This window comes from Haliaeetus albicilla, chromosome 25, assembly GCF_947461875.1.
Source record: "Haliaeetus albicilla chromosome 25, bHalAlb1.1, whole genome shotgun sequence".
NCBI lineage: Eukaryota > Metazoa > Chordata > Aves > Accipitriformes > Accipitridae > Haliaeetus > Haliaeetus albicilla.
This window is the reverse complement of record NC_091507.1, coordinates 9,820,775-9,843,246: the sequence shown is the minus strand read 5'-3', so window position 1 is coordinate 9,843,246 and position 22,472 is coordinate 9,820,775. Positions and strand designations below refer to the sequence as shown.

General features: G+C 41.1%; 1 protein-coding gene across 1 annotated transcript in view; it reads right to left on the bottom strand.

Moving 5' to 3' along the window:
• Positions 1-18,085, bottom strand: part of PPP2R3B (protein phosphatase 2 regulatory subunit B''beta) — a 56,299-nt gene extending 38,214 nt beyond the window's left edge. Inside the window, exons 1-2 of the mRNA XM_069769938.1 lie at positions 18,020-18,085; positions 15,876-16,316 (exon numbers count right to left, since the gene is read on the bottom strand). Coding sequence (XP_069626039.1) covers positions 15,876-16,223 — 348 coding nt within the window. The 5' untranslated portion in view covers positions 16,224-16,316; positions 18,020-18,085. The remainder of the gene's footprint in view (positions 1-15,875; positions 16,317-18,019) is intronic.
• Between the last annotated feature and the right edge of the window lie 4,387 nt (positions 18,086-22,472).

The following is a 22,472-nucleotide window of genomic DNA, read 5'->3' as shown; positions in this document are numbered from 1 at the left end:
AGCCCTGGTCATTTTGTAGCTTCCTCCTCCTCCCATCCCCCTCAGCTCTTCCTTCTGTCACAAAACACTCACTGTCTAGCTTCAATGAAGTACCTCACCAAAGGATAAGGCTTATTACACAGCAATTAAATTCCTTTTAAACTCTTCAGTCCTTTAGCAGGAGCCCTATTACACTGGGAAAATGAAGGCAATGATAGAAAAAGCTAGACAGACTTTCAGAGTGGCTCCCATAGTTTAATGAAACAGATTTTTTTTACATTCATCTAGACCTAAGTTACTATAGTCTAAGAATCTAATCATTCAAATGCTAAGGCAGAAAGCAGTAGCAGAAATGAGGCAAATGTTACCACAATGAAATGCTGCTTTAAATCATGTTTTACAGAAAAGCTACATTAGAAATATCAATGATGTAACAAAATATGAAAAAATTTGACAGGTTACTTTTTTTCTTAAATAGGATAGGAGTTTATAAACATTAACATCCACATACTAGATTGCATACCTGTCACATTTCAGTAGCACTGAAGTTAGAGTCAGCTACCACTCTATTTTCAGTTTATTGAATCTCAAATACGTTTTAGAGAGGGGTGAGGCCATGTTTTAGTCCACAGCAATATTCTTCACAGAAACAGAAATCTGATAAGCTTTTGTGGAAATTAAAGTGACCCTCTGTCCTTCCTCCTTTATAGGAGGTTTTAGGTACATTAATTGGTAACTGGTGAAGTTTTCACATTTTAAGTAGGTATACCGGTACCATAGCAATCTTTATGAAATGATGCTATTTTGATCAAGTCTTTTTTTCAAATACCACCATTACAGCTATAAAGTATGGCAACTCTTGCTATTCCAGTTCAAGCTGTGAACACTCTTAGCACCCCAAAATTCTCCATGATAGTGGTACGTTGCCCATTTATTATCTGTACCTTCTCATGCACACGTTTAGTTACTAACAGCATAGAAGGAAAGATCTGGCTCTGTTTTCATCCCTCATGCTTTAAATAAGGCCACTTTCTTGATTACACAAAGATATACACAGCCCAAGAAATACTAAAACAACTTTTTCACCACTAAGTTCAAGACTTCTCTTACTGGATGGCATTATTTTACCCCCACACTGTGTTATCTATAATCTTTAGCCCTATTCATCCATTCATAGCCATTCTGTCACGTAACAATGTATTAAAACCCCACAGTAAATATCCTCATAAGATTAAGAAAAGGAAACCATGAAAAAGTACTAGTGAAACATGATTTGTCTTAATTGGATCCTTTTTAGTTTATCACACACTGTTAAAAAGTAAATGATGACAAAAAGCCAGTTTTCTTGTTTTTAATTCAGTATCCAGCTTTCTCCCCCTTCTTTTTTATTGCAACTCATTATGAAGATATTTATTTCTTCGGAAGTGGGAGAACAAGAAAGGAATTGACAAGGCAAGAGTCAGACATGTTGTGGTTGGCATGACCAGATTATCAAACTGCATTGAGCAAAACTGTCTGTCACTCACTGTCTTTCAGGAAGATCAAATCAACTAGCCTGTGATAACCCTTGGGACACAGGGAAGCCAGTGGGGAGCTGGGTACACAGCATACAACAGCAGCATGCCTGGAACTTGAGACGAAGGACTGAGGTGTTAGAGTAGGAGAAGAATCCTACTCTGGCAACAAATACCCATTCCAGACCAAGATGTTTGGGGAAGGTCAGGAAGGTTGCATTGCAAGGCAGATTGCATTTCAGGTTAGGCAAAACAGCCCTGCAAGTAAGGAAAGGTATCTTCTCACCTGAATTGCATTCTATTTTCACCAGGTGATACACTCCAATTCACAGTCTTGTTTGAGGTGTCTGTAATATGCCATTAAGATGACTGACTGCCACAAGGAGAGCTAACCTAAAAGACTGGAGCTCCAGTTCACCTAAACCTGCTGAAGAAGCCTCAGTAAGAAATCAGTGTTCTGAACTCCATTTTGGAAAGAGTTACAGATTTCCCTCCTTTTTTCAAATGGAGCTCAGAGTCAGTCATCACTTAACCAGCATATTATGTTCAGTATTTTGAATATTCTGTATTTCATTGTCATAATATTACTTCACTTCCTGAGGTAGATGTTAAGTCAGTCCCCATTGTTAGCCTAATATTGTTTTAGCAGTATTGTCACTAGTCTGTTTTCAAACCTAGTGGTCGTTTACGTACCTGTATGCAGTAAAGTTGTCAAAAGTTCACAGGTTGCCATATATGAAGCATCTACATGCAACTGAGCGTTTAGTTGCAATACACTGTGAGAGGCAAGTACATTGGCAGCTATTAATCACTTCCTTTTTACCATCTGAACAGAAAAGGGTTTTGTACTGCCACATTTAAGGAGATTGAGCATTTATAAAGCAATGTGGTCAAGAACCCCCTAAGATCTATTTTAACCTTTTCAGTCATGAATTACCCACAGGAGAAAGGGAAAGTCAGCCTCCATCCAGATCAAACTAGGAGTGTTCAGGTATAGCATTACATTTATTCTAAATCTGAATTCTCTCTAGTGAGAGCTAAGGCAAAACCTTTTCCTGGATGAAGGGCTGGATGCCAGCCATGAGGCTGTTCAAGTATCCTGGCAGCTTATAATTAGCTAGATAAACAGAGGGGAAGGTGCATGCCCAGAGCTTCCTTCCAAAGCTAAAGACACACACTATGAATGGACCTGACTCAAGGGACTGTGGCTAAAGAGTTTACCACTTTAATAGAGACCTAAACATACTCAATAGCAGTGTAATATTTATGTGGCTTTAACACAAAAGTATTTAAGTGAGACAAAGACGAGGATCACTTATATTTTGGGTAATGTAGAGGAAATAGAAACCTGAAGAATGCCTCAGAAAAATCTTGCCTACAAAAATGCAATTGCTTGTCAGAAGCATATACTGGCAGATTTAAAGTCTTAAGAGATTATGGTGAACTGACTTCAAGTCTTTGAAAAAAGCATCCCAGCATTACAGGAAGCTTCCAAGAAAATAAGTTAAATATGTAACAAGATGTATTCAGCCATACAAAACCTTTAGTTGCTGGGGTTCGGTCTTCAACCCGGTAACATGTGAACCAAGATGACAGAAAGCCTGTTTGGCCCTTGGAGACAGTTTAAATAAGGCTGAATGAGCAAGCCCAATGGCAACAGTGTGCAGCCTAATAGAATCCCTCAGCCTGCAATGCCACAGAAATTACAGTGGCTCCTGGGTTAACTGTGGAAAGAGAACTGTCATATCTCCACGACAGCCAATGTAAAGGGTTATGCAACTAGTGTAACCCTTTCCAAAAGTAACTTGTTAGTGAGGGGCAGAACAGAGCAGTTGAGATGGTAACTAAGGCAAGGTAGCATCTTTCTCAATATAGAAAAAAAAAAAAAGAAACAGCACAACTTTAAACATCTGAAATATATCTTAGTACTAAAGTGGAAAAAAGGCATTACTAGTACAAGCAAATAGTTCAGGAAGATATACAAAAAAAGTAAAGCAGCAAATAATACTTGGTAAGACACAGCTACTATGAGGCAGGAGATAAAAACAAGAAGTTACATAAATATACCAGAAGACAGACAAATGAAAGCAGCAATTCATTGCTAGCCTAAGAAAACAAACAAACAATACAAAAAAACCCCGAAATGCTGTTTTTTTTCCTCAGTCTTCACAGAGGATTGTGACTGGACTATTACCATTATTTAATATTATCAAGTGTTATTTCTAGACCAGATAGTCCATACCTGGCCTTTGATATACTGAAAGATGCTGGAACTAGATATGCCCCATTATTTGCATAAATATTAGGCATTTGATAGTTAATTGGTTCCTAACACCTCAGATCAAAGCTCCACAGTCAGACTGAACTTCTAACAAACCTAACCCAGTTTCTGTGAAACGCATTGCGTAATAGTAGATGGAAGTGACATTGCACTTCAGTAAACAAAATGCTCGTTAAGTAAATGCATTATTTACATTAGTCTGAAGATCTTTAATTTACTACTGCAGACAGTGGTAGCCCGTGGGTCACTGTTGTAACAGCAGTTCTCAAGGTACTGAGTAAAAACCAAGGGGAAAGATTAAAAGGTAATGTCCATCTCAGTCAGATTTGATTTTATGACCTATAAATTGAGAAAACACAACTTAGGCAGGCTTGGTAGCACCTGCAGTACCTTTCTGCTTAACACTATATATAGCAATGCCCAGTGTTGACATAGTCTAAATAAATGAATGAAGAATGATAGTGCTTCTCTTTGAAAAGAATTCTAAAACTCCCTCTCAAGTCTTCAAAAAGGCCCTTGCAGGGAAAAACCTCTTTATAGCAATGGACTAAAGTCTCAATTGTCCAAGTGTGTTATTTTACATTATTATGAGCAATAAACAAAACACTCCCTTCTCAGGAGACTACAGTACATAGCAAGATTTACTGACCTTGAACTCAGTAGAGCAGGTACTGCAAAACATGAAATGTCTAGAGAATGGGAAAATACAAGAATAAATGGGAAGTAGCAAAGAAAATTCTGCTATTTATCCATATAACTGCCTAAGCAATCAAGAATATTAGCATCTATTGACAAGGTGACCCACTCAGGGGTGGGAGGGGAAAACCCACTGATACTGATTTTTCAATATTGAATTAACAAATATTGATTTTTATTGTCATTTCCCCAAACCCCTGTCTTGAAATAAGGACGCACAAGGTTGAAACCTATCTATCCTTATACTGATGGATAAGGGAAGAGATTTAATGGGATCCCAAATAATCAGTTTTCCCAGTTTTACAGACACTTATCTCGCTTCTTGCTAGTAACTTCCCATTTCTAACTGCTCTGTATGGGAAGAGAACAAGAGGACAATGCACTTGTGAGCTGAACAGGATAAAGTATTACTATCCATCCCTAACTCTCCTTTGGATGAGAGCCACCCCTTTTCACCAGTACACTGACAAAACCCAAGGAAGATGAAGTCTACAATGTCTACACCACAGAAGGTATCAAGTTATGCTCATACCCAGGTACCAGCTACCCAAACTGATTGCTTTAAAGTTATTGACAGTGTTTTGAGTATGGTGTGCTACACCGATGAACTGCTAGATGTTGTCACTTTGTAGTTAAATCTGCCTTCACAGGGAGAAACTGACCCTTTGGCCTTGGAAGGAAGTGTGAATCTGGGTCTAGATGCATTTTTTTTTTTTCTTGGAGGATGCAATGCCTCTCCCATAGAGCACACAGACAATTAAAAAACATGGAAGTCTTGAATGTGCATGCCTTCTCTGATGATTAAATTTTCCTGTACTCTTGGATTAGACAGAGCAATGCATGGACGATCTTTCCACAGTTGCTGGAAGAATCCAGAATTTTTAGGAGGCAAGACAGTGAATAAAAAGACACTGGTTAGATGTGAGATATATGGTCATGTTGGTAGCCCAGGAAGGATTGACTGATCAGATTCTCTGTGCATTACCGAAAGAATGCCATGTATGTACACCATGCCATGGGCTGTTATCAGATTATAAGCAAGAGAAGATACATGTCACCTTGCTATGATTACACTGCCTGGACTCCAAGGACATAGCACAGGCCTTTTTAGATTGCTAACTGCATCTGGCAGACTAACTTCAGCAAGCATCAACACTAGATACTATAAAACCAAAGCCTGACAGTTAATGGATGGTTTATATTCCTTTCAGAACAATTCTCATGTTCTCTGCCATCTTAGGAAAACTTTATCCATTTACATTTTATTTATTTGTATATAGCATAAACAGAGTTTTAATGGAAACAGGTTGCTGGAATAGTGTTCCACAGACAGAGCCTATTTACTATTCATGATCTTCATATGACCTTATTCATCAGATCATGAAAACCAGGTACACCCAAATTGATGCTGCTGAGGTAGCTATTAAACAGAGAAAGACATAAGCAAAATATCTAGTATGAATTATACAAATTAAAGTAACACTTGCTCTAATAAGATGCTGGTTTTTTTTTTTTTTTTTTTTACATTTTAGATGAACCATGATGCTACAGAGACTAGCCACAGAGGAAGCTACAGTCCATAACATATACATTTGTAACTTTACCAAGGTAAGCATCTGAATAGCAGAATAGGTTGAAATGAAGAAGCAGTTCAGGCTGATTTGGAATGCCACTGAGATCTTCCCACAGGAGACACCAGCTTTTATAACAGAGTTATGTTATGCATTATGCAACTTTTCAAAGTCACACAGGCCATTTTAGGTATTTAGTCATTTCTAGATTGCCATTATTTACCCTGTGTCACCTTAATTTAGAAGTTGACAGAGTAATCTGGTATAAAGAACATGAATGACAATGTTTTATAACTGTCCAGCGACTTACTTAAACATTGCACCAGCTATTCAGTACTTCATCATTTTGACATGAACTGAATTTTCAATTAATCCTTTCAAAAACACATTTATATCTTCGAATTTCATCATTTCCAAAACTAGAATGATTGGTGTATGAAGTACAACCACTACTTTAATTCCAGCATCACAAGCTTAACACGACATGTAATTTAGTCCCTGAAATCACAAGACAATCATTTCAAGTCAGTGACAGCTGCAGGACAGCTTCTTGCTTTCACTTGAGACTTCCCTCCCCAAAGATCTTAAAGCAGAACCGACGAATCAGGAAGTTTAAGATACAGACCCTGTTCTACAAGTCAGTCACTAGGATTGCAAATTGTAATTTACCAACCAACAATGGGATTTCTGGTAGAACTTCTGTAAAGACTTACTCTTGAACTAACACTACTGTGTTGATCATGTACCAGCCTAAAATCTTTGCTGATATAGGAAATGAAACTATACTGATTTCAGTTGATATAGGCAACAGAAACTATACCGGTTTCTGCAGAGCTAAAAAGTCATGCACTTCCAAACTTGCAAGCAGGGTACAGTGCTAAAGGACAAAGCAAAGAAGGAAGGCAGAGCAAAGAAGCTGGTCACTGGTAACCAACTGAACTTTAGCTTCCAGTATTATAACTAAAGGGGCAACCATTACACATGAAGAAATAAGACTTAAGTAATAAGACAACTTACAGAGGTATAACACCACAAATACATTGCCAGAACAGCAACAGTACTCTTGACTAGCAATTTCCTCCATTCTCCATCACTGGAAGTCTTGATGTGAAGTCTAAATATGTTTTCAAACATTCTAGATCTTTCTAAAATACTAAGCTTAAATTTGTTACTTGATTAATAAGCAAGTACTCAAAATTTTAGGAGGTATTCTTCAGTGTGTTAACAGCAAGTAAGACAAAATTGGTGATCTTTTGTTTAAAATCTTAAGTTACAACAGAAGACTTTTTACAAGTCTTTGCTGTAAATGATGACTATTCATGAAGACTACTAGTAGTCAGAAGAATAATCTAACCCATTAAGTGTTTTCAACATTACTTAATTTCAAATAGTTTGCTTTATTTCTTAGTCAATGAAGTATGCCACAAGGATGATTATTCATGATATATCAGTGATGATCACATCTAGTAGAAATATTTACAAAATCTAGAGTGTTAGCTGTTTATCAATACAAATCTAGCTTCTAAAGGAATAAAACTGCTTAGAAACTGTTCTCATTCTGCTGAACTCTAAAACCAGACCAAGTCAAGCCATTTCATAAGCTCTACAAGCCTTGTTTTGTCAAGATAATGTCAAGAAGGTCCAATCAAACCTTGTTCATGATGGGCACATTTACAACTCCATTTTATAGATATTTTGCAATGTTTCCCTTGTCACCCACTCATAAGGTCTTTCCCTGCATTCTCCTTGCATATAGATTTCTACAAATGTTGTGAAAGTCTCCTTGTAGTCTTCCAATTTGTCTCATTTGTTGCCTGAAATCAGCCAGTTTCTACTAAGATTTGCATAGAACAAATATGTAAGGCTAGTTCCACATGAAATGAAACTAAGCAGTATGCACAAGGTTATTTAAGAACATATCCCAACAGCCCTAAGAGCCCATTATCCCTGCAAATATCTGTGGTCAAGAAATGGTACATGGGTAGCTCTACAGTTTCTAGCTATTTTTTAATATAGAATAGTGATTGCTATTACAAAAGGGGCACATCTAACATGAAGTACCAGAACACACTTTTAAAAACACCTCTTGATCACTGGTTAGCTTTCTATGGACCCATTTTAAGCTGTACCAATTGTTCACAGAATACAAACTAATCTTATCTACCAAGACATTAGTACCATCTGGTTAACCTGAAGACAAGAACACCACACTAATCCAACCCAACACAAAGGAGTTATTTACATATTATGCCACAGTTAGAACACTAAATTTAGTAACCATTTGTTGTGGACTGCAGAAAACAACAAGAGCGCTTAACTGGTATCTTCTCGAATCAATGCAACTACTTAAGTTGCATAACTTTCATTTAATTTTTCAAGACAGTTGTGTGTGCAAAGCCTCCAAATTTGCGAGGCTCAGCCATATGTTATTACCATTGGTATTTTGTAGATTTTTCTCATCACATTGCTTGCTGAAAAATTCTGTGCAATCATTACTAGGTCTGTCTTAGGACAAACTAGTTCACTGGATGAACTGCATTAATCATTTTGTACTGAAGTAAGCCCCATACTTACTTTTGTCCTCAAGCTTATTTCTTGCTGACAGAGTAAGTGTAGGGCATCTGGAGAGGTTCTCAAAAATATAAGATGGGTTCTCAAGCATCACTGCAGGAAAAAAAAGAAAGCTACCTCCTTTATATCAATATCTAATTTCATCCCAGACTGACCACCTGTTAAAAGAATGAACTGTTTAAGTTACTGATGTAAAGCTATAATTAAGCTTAAATGTTTCAAAAGACAGAGCAGAAAGAAGCAACTGAAAGTAAGTAATGATCTCATACAGCTATGAACTTTTTTTTCTTTGCTTTTAAGTGACAGTTACTCACACAGGAGAGAGTGCCTGTGATTAATAAGTTTCATCCAAATACTTGAATTTGTCCTGTGTCAGAACTCAGGTGAATTTTAAATTTGAAGAAAAGTACGTATAATTCTGAATTCAATTTTTCAGCACTAGAAATGCCAAAACCTCTTAAGGCTGGATGCAGCATGTAAGAAATATTTATGAGTTTCCAGTAGGACAAATACCTTCTCTTTCAAGTGCAACTGCCACTTTGAAAGAGGACAAAAATCACTATTTCTTCTAACAAAGCACAATGTGTAAACAGAAGTAATACTACTGCTAAGAAAAGTGTAACATTTATATCCCAGGGGACAAGATGCAGTTAGAATAAGGAGCACTACCAAAAAGCTACAACAGTGAACAACTTTCAGTTTCTCATTTATACATAAAATGAATAGCCAGTTCTCTAATCAGGATAACAATTCTTCTATTCCAAGCTATTCAGTAAACCAAAGCTTAAGACTAACACAACATACTACCAGTGCTGCTTATGCTGACTACTATTATTTTGCCACACTTGAAACTAATAATGATTTTCTAGGAACACCTATAGCTGCACTCTTCCAGACCTTAATATGAACTTCTGGCTGCCCTTCCTTTGTTGGCACCATAGAAGGAGCTTTATTGTGAACGCATTAGTGCTGACATCTGTCATAGTACCCTGTTATCATCATAAAAGTACATCAGTTTGATACCAGGTTATTTACAGTCTGCCTTTAAGTCACGGGCTTGAGTTGGAAGCCAAGTCCACCATGCTCCCCACTTAGTCGTGGGACACGGCGCTATTAACACTAGCTTTGCATAATACAGAGTTAGGGAATGTATGTGCTAGACCATGCTCAGTCCTGCACAGCCTAACCTGGTGTGCAGTGCAATGCTAATACAGCTTACATAACCCAGAATTAGTAGTTAACATTGCTTCTGGTATTAAGGTATACTAGGTAGCAATTCAGATGCAGACAACATATAAGACTAGACACTTGAAATGTCAAGGCCAACATCAAAGCTTAATAACTGCTTATGTGAAAAGCTGGCAGGATTCAAACACTGTCATTCCTCTTACTTTTCTGATGTTTTATGAACATCGTTTCTCTCCTTGCTAGTAGAAGGTGATCCCCAAAAAAACTTACAGCACACCTGCAGAACATGGAGATAGTCCACCACTGGTCTAACAGATGCAGGTATAAGCCTAGCTACCGTTTAAGTGAAGTTCTCAGAACAACTCATTTGTCCCAAAAAGGAACTGTTAAGCATTATCATGCTCAAACTTCTATCAATGTTAAAAGGTTTCATTCTAGTCTCCCTTTAAACTCAAATGGATTCTAGTAGCACCACCCCACTTGAATCAACTAACTGGTAACAAAAATTTGGCAAGAATGGTAGTGATGAAAACAGCTATGCAGCAATATGGTAAAGTAGTAAAAGCATTACAAATTACAGAAATATGGGACAATAAGCTTTAATAATTGTCATGGGATAACAAGCAGGAACAGTATGCTTATCAAGCAAAGGATATACAGAAACCAATCCAAGAACTACCTTTGTATCAAAGGTTGACCCTGCAGAGAAACGGAAAATAACTTTTAAGTACTTCAGATCATATCACGTTCTCTCTGCACCACCACCCCCCAAAATGCCCATAGGGAATTCTGTGAATTGTTTCCCCAGATGCCTTGCACACCAGCTGGTTAGGATTAAACATCTTGCCTGCGGCATCTTTTAAGCCTTGAGGCCTAGCATTTTTGACAATGTGAGGAACAGTGTACATTTATGTATACCCCATATGTTTAAGATAATCTATGGTGCCAGAAACACTGGCAAATCCATGTACAGTAGTGATAAGGGTTAGAAGAAAGCTATAACAGCTATTCCTCAAGTTTGAAAGTTAAGAGCTCTAGAACTTCTTTCTTTACAACAATATACTCATAAAATATTCAAGAGTTAAATGTTGAGATTTTTCTATGCCTCTGATTTTGTTATTTTAGTACATACAAATCACAAGCCTACTTTCAGAATACTACCAAGCACTTAGCACATCACATAATGAAGATGACCAGAACTTTGCAATTACAGTGTTCGTACAATGGACAGTTGGACACTGACCTTCACTGCGAATGACACCATGCAAGCGAAGGGAAGTACCTCCCCTAAAAAAAAAAAAACCCCACTCTAAACAAACACTTCTGTTTTCACTTGCACCAAAACACACTATAATGTGAATTTTCATGGTAGAGTTCTGTCTAGATTTCAAAATGTGTATATGGATTAAGCCAACAGTTTATTCTGAATTAATGTTTTTCCAGAACCTGGCTTTAAGTGCATCTCAGTTTTTTGTTCATCTTTAACATAAGGACTATGTAGGTTCTTTCATTATCTGAGAGTACTTGAGACTTGCTAATCAGTGGAGGGCTTCAACTATCTTGAAAGACAGCAAATTCTCCACTGACAAGATGTGGCAACATCTGAATTTTGGTTAAAAATATAACCCTCAAATTTAAATTACAAGCTAATCCCTGAAAAAAAGACAAGATCTCCTGAAATACAATAGCTGTCAGCTTCAGTACTTTTAATGCTGTTTTAACAGTTGCCATCAAAATACCAGCTTGTTTTGCTCATATGCTACTGTTTAAGGTGTTGAAGATTAAATATCTAATTAGTTTCAAGACTGGTCTTCCAAGAATGCTTCCCATTCTGCAAAACATGTTTTTCTAACAAGTACAGAAACCTGTAGCAGGAAAATGTGGTTTCCTACACATTCATACTTACTACCTGGTAATAACCTGAAGATGGCAGTTTTCTGTTATCAGCTTTATTGTTTGGTGTCCTTCAAAAAAGTTGCAGGAACGTTTTAAGAAACAGGAAAAGGCGTACAGCAACCTTACCCATAATCAAGTGTAGTGATTCAGCTCAGTGAAATTCTAAATGTATCCTGCCAAAATAAGTTTACTGCTTGTACGCTGCATTTTAAGAATTCCTGTATACAGTAAGAAAAAGTTTACCAAGATGCCTAAGGTTGACTTTTATAGTCCTAAAAGAAATAATTCTCCAGCTCTTTATGGCTGTATGTAAAAGCCCTTTCCTAGTATCACCCTCAGGCACACAGAGTTAAGCACATTAACTTCTACCATTTTCTAGGACTGCTATTTAGAATTTAAATCTGTATTACTGGACCTACAGTACAAGCTTTCTTATTTTAAAAAGACATCTGAAACATTTTCTTCCATTTCTAGAAACGACACAAGGACCTCAAAATTACTTAAACTCAAATGGGGTAGGTAAAACCATTGTGGCTCGATTTGTGAGCTGTGATTAAGTGCACAAAACCAGATGCATTACTTTTGACACTGCAGCAGGTAGTTTATGGACATACAACAAAGAAAACGAGTATATTTTGCCTTCTGTGAGGAAAATACACTGTCATGGCAGAACATGCAATTATGCAACTCTTGGTGGTATTAAAAAGCTGATGCCTGCTCCAAATGTAATTTACACTTCCTAAAGATTAGGAAACTTTTGGATGAAGCTTCAGTTCAGCTGAATAATAAAGCCATAAATAAATTTCTTATTGCTTGGAAACTTCCCCCTGCCCAACTCTTTGGGAGGGGGGGTGAAAACACAACCAACAGCCTAACCCTCTAGGTTCTCTCTCAGCACTATACAAACAATTCCAATTAAGTAAAGAATGTTACTCTTCATTAATCTCTTCTAGTTCTTTATGGAATCTACTTCAAGTGATCAGCCAAGACACATGAAGAAGAAATTACAGTGCACAAGTTAGCTATCAAGTAACAGTGGCTTTTAATGGAAACTCTTCCTTTGCTTGCTTTTATCCAATACAAGAATAAACTAAGCATCTGCTAATTTCTTTGCTTACATTTCACTGAAACAGGAAACATAACAGTGTGAACATAAAGAAAAAAAAAGTAAATCCATTGTCATGCGCTGCTGTCTGGCTAGTGATTAGGCATAAAATACAAGTCCCTATTAAAATAAAGTCAATCTAGACAAACTCTAGACTGGAAGTGTGATGTCTTGAAACTAAGTGGGGACTTCAAGATGTCAAGCTAGATTTGAAAATTAATATTTATGAAATCAAGACAACGCTTCAGATTAAATGTTTTAGTGCAAAACAGTAGTCACATTGTTACTCCTGTGGGTCAAAAGGTAGGTATATACATTCAATACACACCAATAACAGACAAGAAGTAACCAATACTCTTAAACATCCTCAGCTCTAACCTCCCTACACTTACTAATCTGAGCAGGCTTCCCTGGGACACCAGGAGGTTTGGCCAGTATATTGAGTTAGATACCAAAGTATGTAGAGTGATTGGGAGTGATGACCACTTACAACTTACCAGTATTATTAAATTATATGAGTTACTCCTTGAGAAGCTGGCAGCTCATGGCTTAGACAGGTGTACTCTTTGCTGGGTAAAAACTGGCTGGATGGACGAGCCCAGAGAGTTGTGGTGAGTGGAGTTAAATCCAGTTGGTGGCTGGTCACAAGTGGTGTTCCCCAGGGCTCAGTATTGGGGCCAGTTCTCTAATATCTTTACCAGTGATCTGGATGAGGGGATCGAGTGCACCCTCAGTAAGTTTGCAGGTGACACCAAGTTGGGAGGCAGGGTTGATCTGCTGCAGGGCAGGAAGGCTCTACAGAGGGATCTGGACAGGCTGGATCGATGGGCCGAGGCCAATCGTATGAGGTTCAACAAGGCCAAGTGCCGGGTCCTGCACTTGGGTCACAACAACCCCACACAGCGCTACCGGCTTGGGGAAGAGGGGCTGGAAAGCTGCCCGGCGGAGAAAGACCTGGGGGTGCTGGTCGACAGCCAGCTGAATATGAGCCGGCAGTGTGCCCAGGTGGCCAAGAAGACCAACGGCATCCTGGCCTGTATCAGAAATAGCGTGGCCACCAGGAGCAGGGAGGTGATCGTCCCCCTGTACTCAGCACTGGTGAGGCCGCACCTCGAGTCCTGTGTTCAGTTTTGGGCCCCTCACTGCAGGAAAGACATGGAGGTGCTGGAGCGTGTCCAGAGAAGGGCAACCAAGCTGGTGAGGAGCCTGGAGCACAAGTCTTAGGAGGAGCGGCTGAGGGAACTGGGGCTGTTTGGTCTGGAGAAGAGGAGGCTGAGGGGAGACCTTATCGCTGTCTACAACTGCCCGAAAGGAGGTTGTGGTGAGGTGGGCGCTGGTCTCTTCCGTCAGGTGGCTGGAGGTAGGACAAGAGGTAATGGCCTCAAGTTGTGGCAGGGGAGGTTTAGGTTGGATATTAGGAAAAATTTCTTTCCTGAGAGGGTTGTCAGGCATTGGAACAGGCTGCCCAGGGAAATGGTGGAGTCACCATCCCTGGAGGTATTAAAAAAGCACATAGACAAGGCACTTCAGGACATGGTTTAGTGGGCATGGTGGTGTTGGGTTGACGGTTGGACTCGATCTTGAAGGTCTTTTCCAACCTAAACAATTCTATGATTCTATGAATTTACAGTCCTATAGCAGGAACAGCATGCCTCTTAACAACTCCTTTGATATAGAAACAGCACGCCTCTTAACAACTCCTTTGATATAAGGCAGATCATATATGCAATACTTAGTTTTGTCAGTCACCACATCATCTTCTATCCAGTTTTGGTTTTAGAATTTATAAAAAGGGCTAGTAATTAGATTGAACTGAACTGCAAGTTTAAAAAAAAAACAACCAAAACCAAAAAACCAAACCACCTCAGGTTGGGGGCAGGGGTGTCATTCTTGCATAGAGGGCATTGTCTATTATAAGTCAAGACCTCCTTAGAAAGGAAGCATTGAGTGTACCATGCAGTACCAAAACAATTACTTTGTTAATATGCAGATCCAGTGGAGCCAAATTTGAGTCTTGTACTAACAATAGTGCCTGGTATCATTAGACAAAGGAATATTTGCAGTCAAGGCAGCATGCTATAAAAATAACACGACAAACAGACACAGGAACTTACATTTATCCACAATTAGATTGTGTTTAACAGTGGAAGGGCCTGTTATTGAAAGCATGGCATCTGAAGCATCAACACCTAGTTTGGGTTACCGCTGGCAAAACTAAGTTAAACAAGAGGTATCCAGCAACTGTGATCTATTTGGTAAACTAAATAGCCTTTGTAAACTACCACATCTGATAGAATGCTAGATTTTTCTTTTAATATAAATGTGAGATGTATTTCATGAATGACACCTGGTTAGTCATGGCTATCTGACCTATCTATCCAGGTTTTGGCTTTTACAATTATTTCTCTTCCATTCTCCAACTAGAAATATGGGGTTTCCCCCACACTGGACACTGCTCAGTGGACACAACGACATTATTGAAAACTACTTTTTTATTATAAGGCTATTTCTAGCTTTTCCACCACTTTAGTTTGTTCATGCCTGTTAAGAGACACAAGAATACAGATACTAGCCGTAACCTTATTGCATAGGAGAGGCAATACTTCAGAAAGCACTCATCACTTGTTTTGACTTTTCCTTACCTATGCTGCACACACTGAAGCAAACATAACATGTAAATTAGTTGCAACACAGATCAATATTGCATGATGTTTGAAATTATAGCTGAAACCCAGGGTAGATATACCAAATCTAAATCAGCTGTACCGGATATGGAATTTTTAAGATGCCTTCCACTCTGCAGTTTTAAAGAACAAGGACAACATTGCTTTTGACAGAAAAATTTTTGGAAATAGAAAACAATTCATTTTTCATTTTGTGTCAGGCATCTATGGCTTATAAAAACCAACACAGCTGCAAGGAGCCAAGACAGTCTTTTGGAAGTTTAGGCCACCTAGCCATCAGCGGTAGTTTCCCGTGGGGAAACTAATTACTTGCATAATTTGCCAATACCACAAACACAAAATTCACTTCCATTTAAACAAATAGGTCTAATAAGTAAGAAACAAACTTACTACTCTGGTTCCTGATGACCGACGTGTTGCTCTAACATTAGAAATGCTCCTTGGGCTGGCTGGAGTTGCCAATGGAAGAGTAGTAGAAAGTTGGGGAGGACTGAAAGACATCAAAGGCAATCTGGTATCTCCTAACACGCATTGCTTGGAATTGGAATTTTTATTAGCGAACCTCTCATTTTTATCGTTTCCTGAATCTCCATGACCAGTCTCCATTTCCTCCTCGTTCTTGATTCTTCTCAAGCAGTCCTTTAGTGTCAGCTGAGTTGCAGGCTGACTCAACCAGCACAAAAAGAGTTCATCCACCTTCATTTTCAGTACAGGTTGCAGAACTTTCCCAGGTGACATTTTCCCTTTTTGTTGGATCAAATTCAGAATAAAAGTTTGACAATCATCTACTTATTCCACTTGACTTTCAGTGTTTCACAGACTCCAGGGCTCCTGTTAAGAAAAATACTATTATTTAATCTTACAGTTTTAACAAAGTGTTGATATTTATTCCTTCAAGATACCAACAGGTGTTGTAAGATACACACTAACATGTGACTACAACAACATTTTGTAAGTGTAAGCCATTAATAGCAGTCAAATCCAGAGGATAATTCCTTTTAAAAGCATACTCTGTAAGTGATGAAGACTGGAAAGAAAGAAACTGCACTCAGACTTTCTCAAAGAGCTATCTAACAAATGTTCTCCAAGAACATGTGTTAACACATTTATTATGACAAATAGCCTTGAAAAGACTTATAATTGAACCTGCTAAGAACTAAATGTCTAACCAGTTTATGCAAAGCCTTGGTGATAGTACAATTAAGATTTAAAAAGCAAGCCTTTCAGCCAAGAGATTTAGAGCTAAGACCGAAGGCTCAATTTTCATTCTGAAGTCTGTGCTTCCGATTTAAAAATCTTGCAGTGCAAGATGCATTCCCATATGAGCGATGCCCAGCTGAATTCCCGAAGATCCTTCCTCAGGATTTGATTAGCCTGCCCACTTGGTATCACACAGTCATTTGGTATTTTAAGAACTGATCTATTTGACATTCACTTTTACTTTTTTTAAAGCCAACGTGAAATGCAACATGACTCAAGAACTGGAAAAGTATGATTTCAGGTTCAGTTGCTCACCTGAAACAAAGAGAAAATATGCTTTGGGGTTTTTTTTAGAGAGCCAGAGGACTGGTGCTAAATACTGAGAACAGAACCCAAGTTACTATCATCATCTCTGCAATCAAATTACATAGTGATCTGGTACAGTTTCACTAAACCCTGTGCTTCCACCCGTTTTGGGTTTGTTTTTTTTTTTTAAAGCCTTCATCAATATCTGATCCGTATGTAGAAAGCAGCAAAGATAAGCAAATACTTCGCTGAAGAAGCCTCAAAATAAGCACTTGAATTTGGGAGTGAGTAACACCTAGCAAACGAATGTACTCTTAAAATCAAAGCTCATTCTTCGTCCCGTGGCAGAACTATAAGCCTTAGAACACCGCACCAGTTAAGTTTCCTGAACCTTTACGTTTAATAACAGCTAAGCTACCCTGCCGCTGAAACTGAAGGTCACGCTGTTTCACCAGCTTTTCAGACCAACGCTTGTGCGGCGCCCACGGCTGTGGCGGCAAGCCCCAAGCCGCCCTCGCCCGGGCGGGCAGCGCCGCCGCTGCCGCCCAGCGCTAGCGGACACCTCCCGGGGTGCCGGGCCGGCCCCGCCGGCAGACCCGAGGGGCCGGCCGGGAAAGACGGGCGGCCGCACCGCCTCCCGCGGCGGACCGGAGAGGAAAGGCCGCCCGCGGGCCGCTTGAAAGCGGCGGGCACAGAACCGGGAGCGGCCGCGGGGTGGCAGCGACCGCCGCCGTCCCCGGGGGAGAGGACGGCCCGGGGGAGAGGACGGCCCGGAGCGGCCGCGCCGCCCCGGGAGCGGGGAAGGGGAGGGGAGGGGAGGGGAGGGGAGCGGCCGCCGCCGCCACACACCTGCTCCCGCCCCGGCGACGGTTGGCGGGCGCGCGGGCAGAGGAGCAACCGCCACCCCCCCGCCAGCAGCTCGGAGGCGACGGGGCTTCGCGCCGCCCGAGGGACCCCACGGAGGGACGCGGGTGGGGCGCGCGCGGCGACGAGCCCGCGGGGGGGGGGGGGAAGCCGCGACCACTCACCTGCCCCGCCCTGCCCCACGCCACGCCACCCCTCCCGCCGCTGCCTTCAAATCCGCGCCTCCTTCCGGCCCGCCCCACCCGCCGACATCTCGCGAGAGCGCAGCTTTTCCTCCCCGCCGGAGACGCGGCGGACGGTCGCTATGGTAACGATGAGGGGCGTGGCGCGGGGGGGCAGGCGGCGCTTTCGGCGGGCGTCGTGACGCCGCAGCGCAGGGGGTTGGTGTTTCCCTCTCCTCCCTCTATTCGCGTCCTCCGCCTTCCCAGCAGCCTTTGCGGCGGGAGCGCGGGCCCGCAGCAGCCGCCGCCGGGCCGCTGCGGCGGAGCCGGGGCCCGGGCGTGCGCGCCCGTCCCGGCGGCGTGGTGGGCGATGGGCAGGGTCCCCTTCGCCTGCCGCTGGGGAGCTGCCTCGCTCAGCTCGGCCTCTGCCTCGGCGTAGGAGCCCCTCTCGGTAGGGGCAGGGTGGGGAGAGTGGGGTGCTCGGGCTGGTCGGTTGGGCTTCCCGCCGCCAGAGCTGCGGGGCGATCGTTGACCGGACCGGTGCCCTGCTCTCCACGTTGGGGTAGGGGGGTGCTGAGCTGCCGCAGTGCTGCCTGCCGGCGTCACCGTGGTCCCAGGGCCTCCCCAGGGCAGTCGCCCGTGTCGAGTGTACAGGGCAGCTGTGACAAGAGCTCGGTTTCTGCCCGGTGGCTCACAGACTGCTCCTCGCCGGCCGGTTCTGTGAGGAGCTGGCAGAATGCGGGAGCGTGCCTGTGCTGGTTCCAGCTGCTAAATGCCGTTAAAGGAGATCACGAAACGCTGTTTCTACACAAATGCTTGCTATGCAAGAGGTTGCCGGTAGTGTTGCGGAATTGCAAATGATAGGATGAAAGGGGAAGTGGAGGCAGTAGCAAATAAAAAGATTAAAAGAACAACCTTTATTAAAAAAAAGGAACAACCCTTACTAAAAGAACAGCCTGTGCCGAGCTGTTGGCAGCCTGTTTTGGCACTGGATAACATAGCACTGGAAACTTGCGGTTGCCAGCCTCCATGGGCGCTCTGGCGAGGCTCTCTAGGGGCAGTTGTCAGTGGGGTGTTACCCCGCAGAGCCTTGCCCCATATAATTCTTTTCCTTGATATTTTGTCATCTGTGTTTTTACATCAGATCCCTGCTTCCGCTACACTGTATTCTCCTCATGTGGCAACGCTTAACTTTGGTTTATTCATTTTACACTCTTCCTTTACCATGAGAGACACACCAGGTTTATGATGGGTTATTATCACAAATCCTTGGAATGTTACTACTGTGGTACTGAGGCTGTTCCAGAGACGATACCATTTGCAGGTTACGGTGGTTTGAAGGGAAGGCCTAAAAATGCAGACAAGATTAAAACAGGGTAAGTGAAGGAATGGGCTTGCTTTCTCATTTCTGGGGGCTTGGAGAGAGGATGCAGAGATAAGAAAGGGCTGAGGAACTAGATGCTGTGAGACAGATCTGGTACAGTTCAACACAATTATGTTTTGATAATATTTGAAATATTATCATTATCTGGCAAAAACCAGTGTTACTCTTGTAAGTATATCAGAAGGCTTTGACTTACTGCTGTAGACACTGAAATAGATTGTCACAAGTCTTAAGATGAGATTCTGCATTCAGGAAAACCCGTGGAGTGTTGAAAGTTCTTGAGGGAGTCTCCAGTTTTCAAAGCAGAGTAGTACTGTTTCCTGCCCATTGGCTGGTGAAGTTTAGAATGTATGTTTTTAGAAAACCAAAGTGGACAAAATGGCATTGTTTTAAACTGGAGTAAAGCATTCAACGTAACACAGAGGAAGCAGATGTCAAAGTATGGATAAATCTGTAAATATTATGGAAGTAGCTTTAAAGCAGGGAAAAAGAAAATGAAAACCCTGTGTTATAGATAGCAGCAAGATTTTGGCTGAGAACTGAAGTGCTGAATTAAGAAGACGGATAGCAGAGCCACAGACGTGGAACAAAGAGGACTTTTAAAACATTTTAAATGCCTTTGAAGCATTCCTTAGTGATGGTGTAGCCATCTGTTGATTGACATGTTGAAGACAGGTGGCAAGGAGGGGATCAGAGAGTGAGTTGAGAGAGTTGTAGAGTTGGATATCATCTGCATAGAGCTGATGCCCTTTGTTGAAACTGGCAATGAGATCTCCCAGAGGAACGTGAGAAATAAGAAAAAAAGAAACCAAAAAAAACCCTCTGAGAAATACACACAGTCGCAGTACTCTCTCGTGCATGCTAGTGCATATTCAAAGCAATTCTAATTCTGACTTTATTACAGTTTGTTATGATTAACATTGGTATGAGAAAGGAATCAATTCCATGTGTCTTCTGTTAAACAGAAAGTGCTTTGGGCATCATCATCAGGTCATACTGATACTTGCAATTGACAGGGATATTTTGAACGTGTCTCTGGATGGATCAGGTCTACTCAGCAGCGTGTCTACTACTAGGGATGTGTGTTTGTAGAGATACAGGAGCCCAAACTTGTCCAAAAGTGGAAAAATACCTAAATTGAACCTCTTTGTTCAGATATTCCACCAAGAATTGAAACTTGAAATTCCTTTTTGACCACTATTTCCATGTTATTGGTGGCGTGGTAAGTACAGAAGCTGTAGCTTCCCTATGTTGCTTTCAGTGTATGGAAAACAGAAATCTGTTCTAGTGTGTTACAATTTATGTGAACGGTATCTATCTGGTTTAAGGATGGGCTCCTTTAAAAGTCCATTGAATACCTATTAAACATAAAAGTAGTGGGTGTGCAATATCCAACTGATACCTGAAAGTTAAAGTGATGGGGTCACACTTAGCATTGTTTTAAAAGATCCAGACTGCACTTTAGGTAAAGCAGGGTTCTGTTAACAAGTAGAAGAGAGTAATGCATTGGTATAATTCATACCAATTAATAGTAAGAGTGTCTGGGCCTAACTACACAGGGCAGTGGAGTTAGTACACCCATGCTGCTATGTCCATGTAGCACAGTACCTCCCTCCATGTAGTGCATGGAGGTACTAACCCCGGTGCAGAAACTGAAGAGCCCCACTAGCTTCCAGTTCTTGTTTTCTCTGTTGCATACAGCTCATTTCTGACCTTGTTTTACTGGTCTTGACACACAAGGTGATACTAGCAGTACTGCCAATATACACTAATGGCTAAATATCAAAGTCCTTTGCCTTTATTTGTCACTGTTATGGTGACACAGGGCAGCGGTGTTCATTGGGAATATTCCCGTTCTCCATCAGCATTTCACAACAAGGGCTGGGCTTCTTCCCTGATAACCTTGGGTATGTACAATTTAGACATAATAGGTATGAAAGAGGTGTCTCCACTCCCTCTGTACTTTGTGGGAGTAAAGTAGCATTTCTAAGGCCTAGTTAATGTTATCCTGAGGTAGACATCTAACCTAGGCCAGATGTATCCTGACTTAAAAGTGCTTGTTCCTCTCCACCAATTAATAAGACTCTGAATTAGTATCTGAGGTATACACAACCACATTTTAGAAGTCTAAAGTTAGGTGGGATAAATGTGGTTTTGGTATTACATTTACCTGGTTGCACAGGGCTGTGTTAGATGTAGTCTTATCTGGTCTCAAAAGTAGAGTCATCATCGTTCCGCAGAACATGAGGTTGAGGTGGAACATGTGCTTGAGATCAAAATGCAGTTCACTGCAGAATCTTTACGAGTCCTTGTTCTAGAGCTTTTCATATGCCTGTAATATAGGGAAGAGAACTACAGTACCTCCTTTGGATGTTGCTTTAAGGAGAATATTGCATTTTGATCAGGCTTCTTATAACGCTTTTGCTGGCATATCTCACAAATTTCAAATTTAGGCATCTGAAGTTTGGTTCTAACCTATATATAAGCACTAAAATAACTGTGTCCTGATTTCCTGATGTGCTAACTTAGTTGGAAGCAAGTGTGCTGAATATCTCTAACAAGCCGGTCACTTTTAAGTCACTGTAACTGAAAACTTTGGCCAGAAGGGCTCATTGCGCTGCCAAGGTGATGTTCCTTGTAAATCTGCTTATGGTATGCAGTCAGAGAGCCTTCAGGAGAGTATAAATGTTGCTTTCCACTTAGTGAAAGATAAAGTCTAGCATTCTGTCACTCAAAGAAAAATGCTAGTCCTGGTACTATTTTGGGGGGGAATGGAGAGGACTTTGGGTTCCTTATGCAGCCTCATTTAAACTGAAGGGAAAGGTTAAGAAAATAACAATAACTGGGAATCCCTCAAACTATGCATCCATACTAGGTAACCATGCCACTTCATCCTTTCTTGCAGCAGCTTACAAAAATAGAGCTAGGATGGTGAACTACAGGTCATATGGCCTCCAGAAGTAGCATCATATGCAGACAAAAAAATTTCAGCAATGCTGACTTGGTGCATGTGTTTGGCAGCCAGCAATGCTCTCAGAAGAACCTGATATTGAGATGTGAGGCTTGACTTCT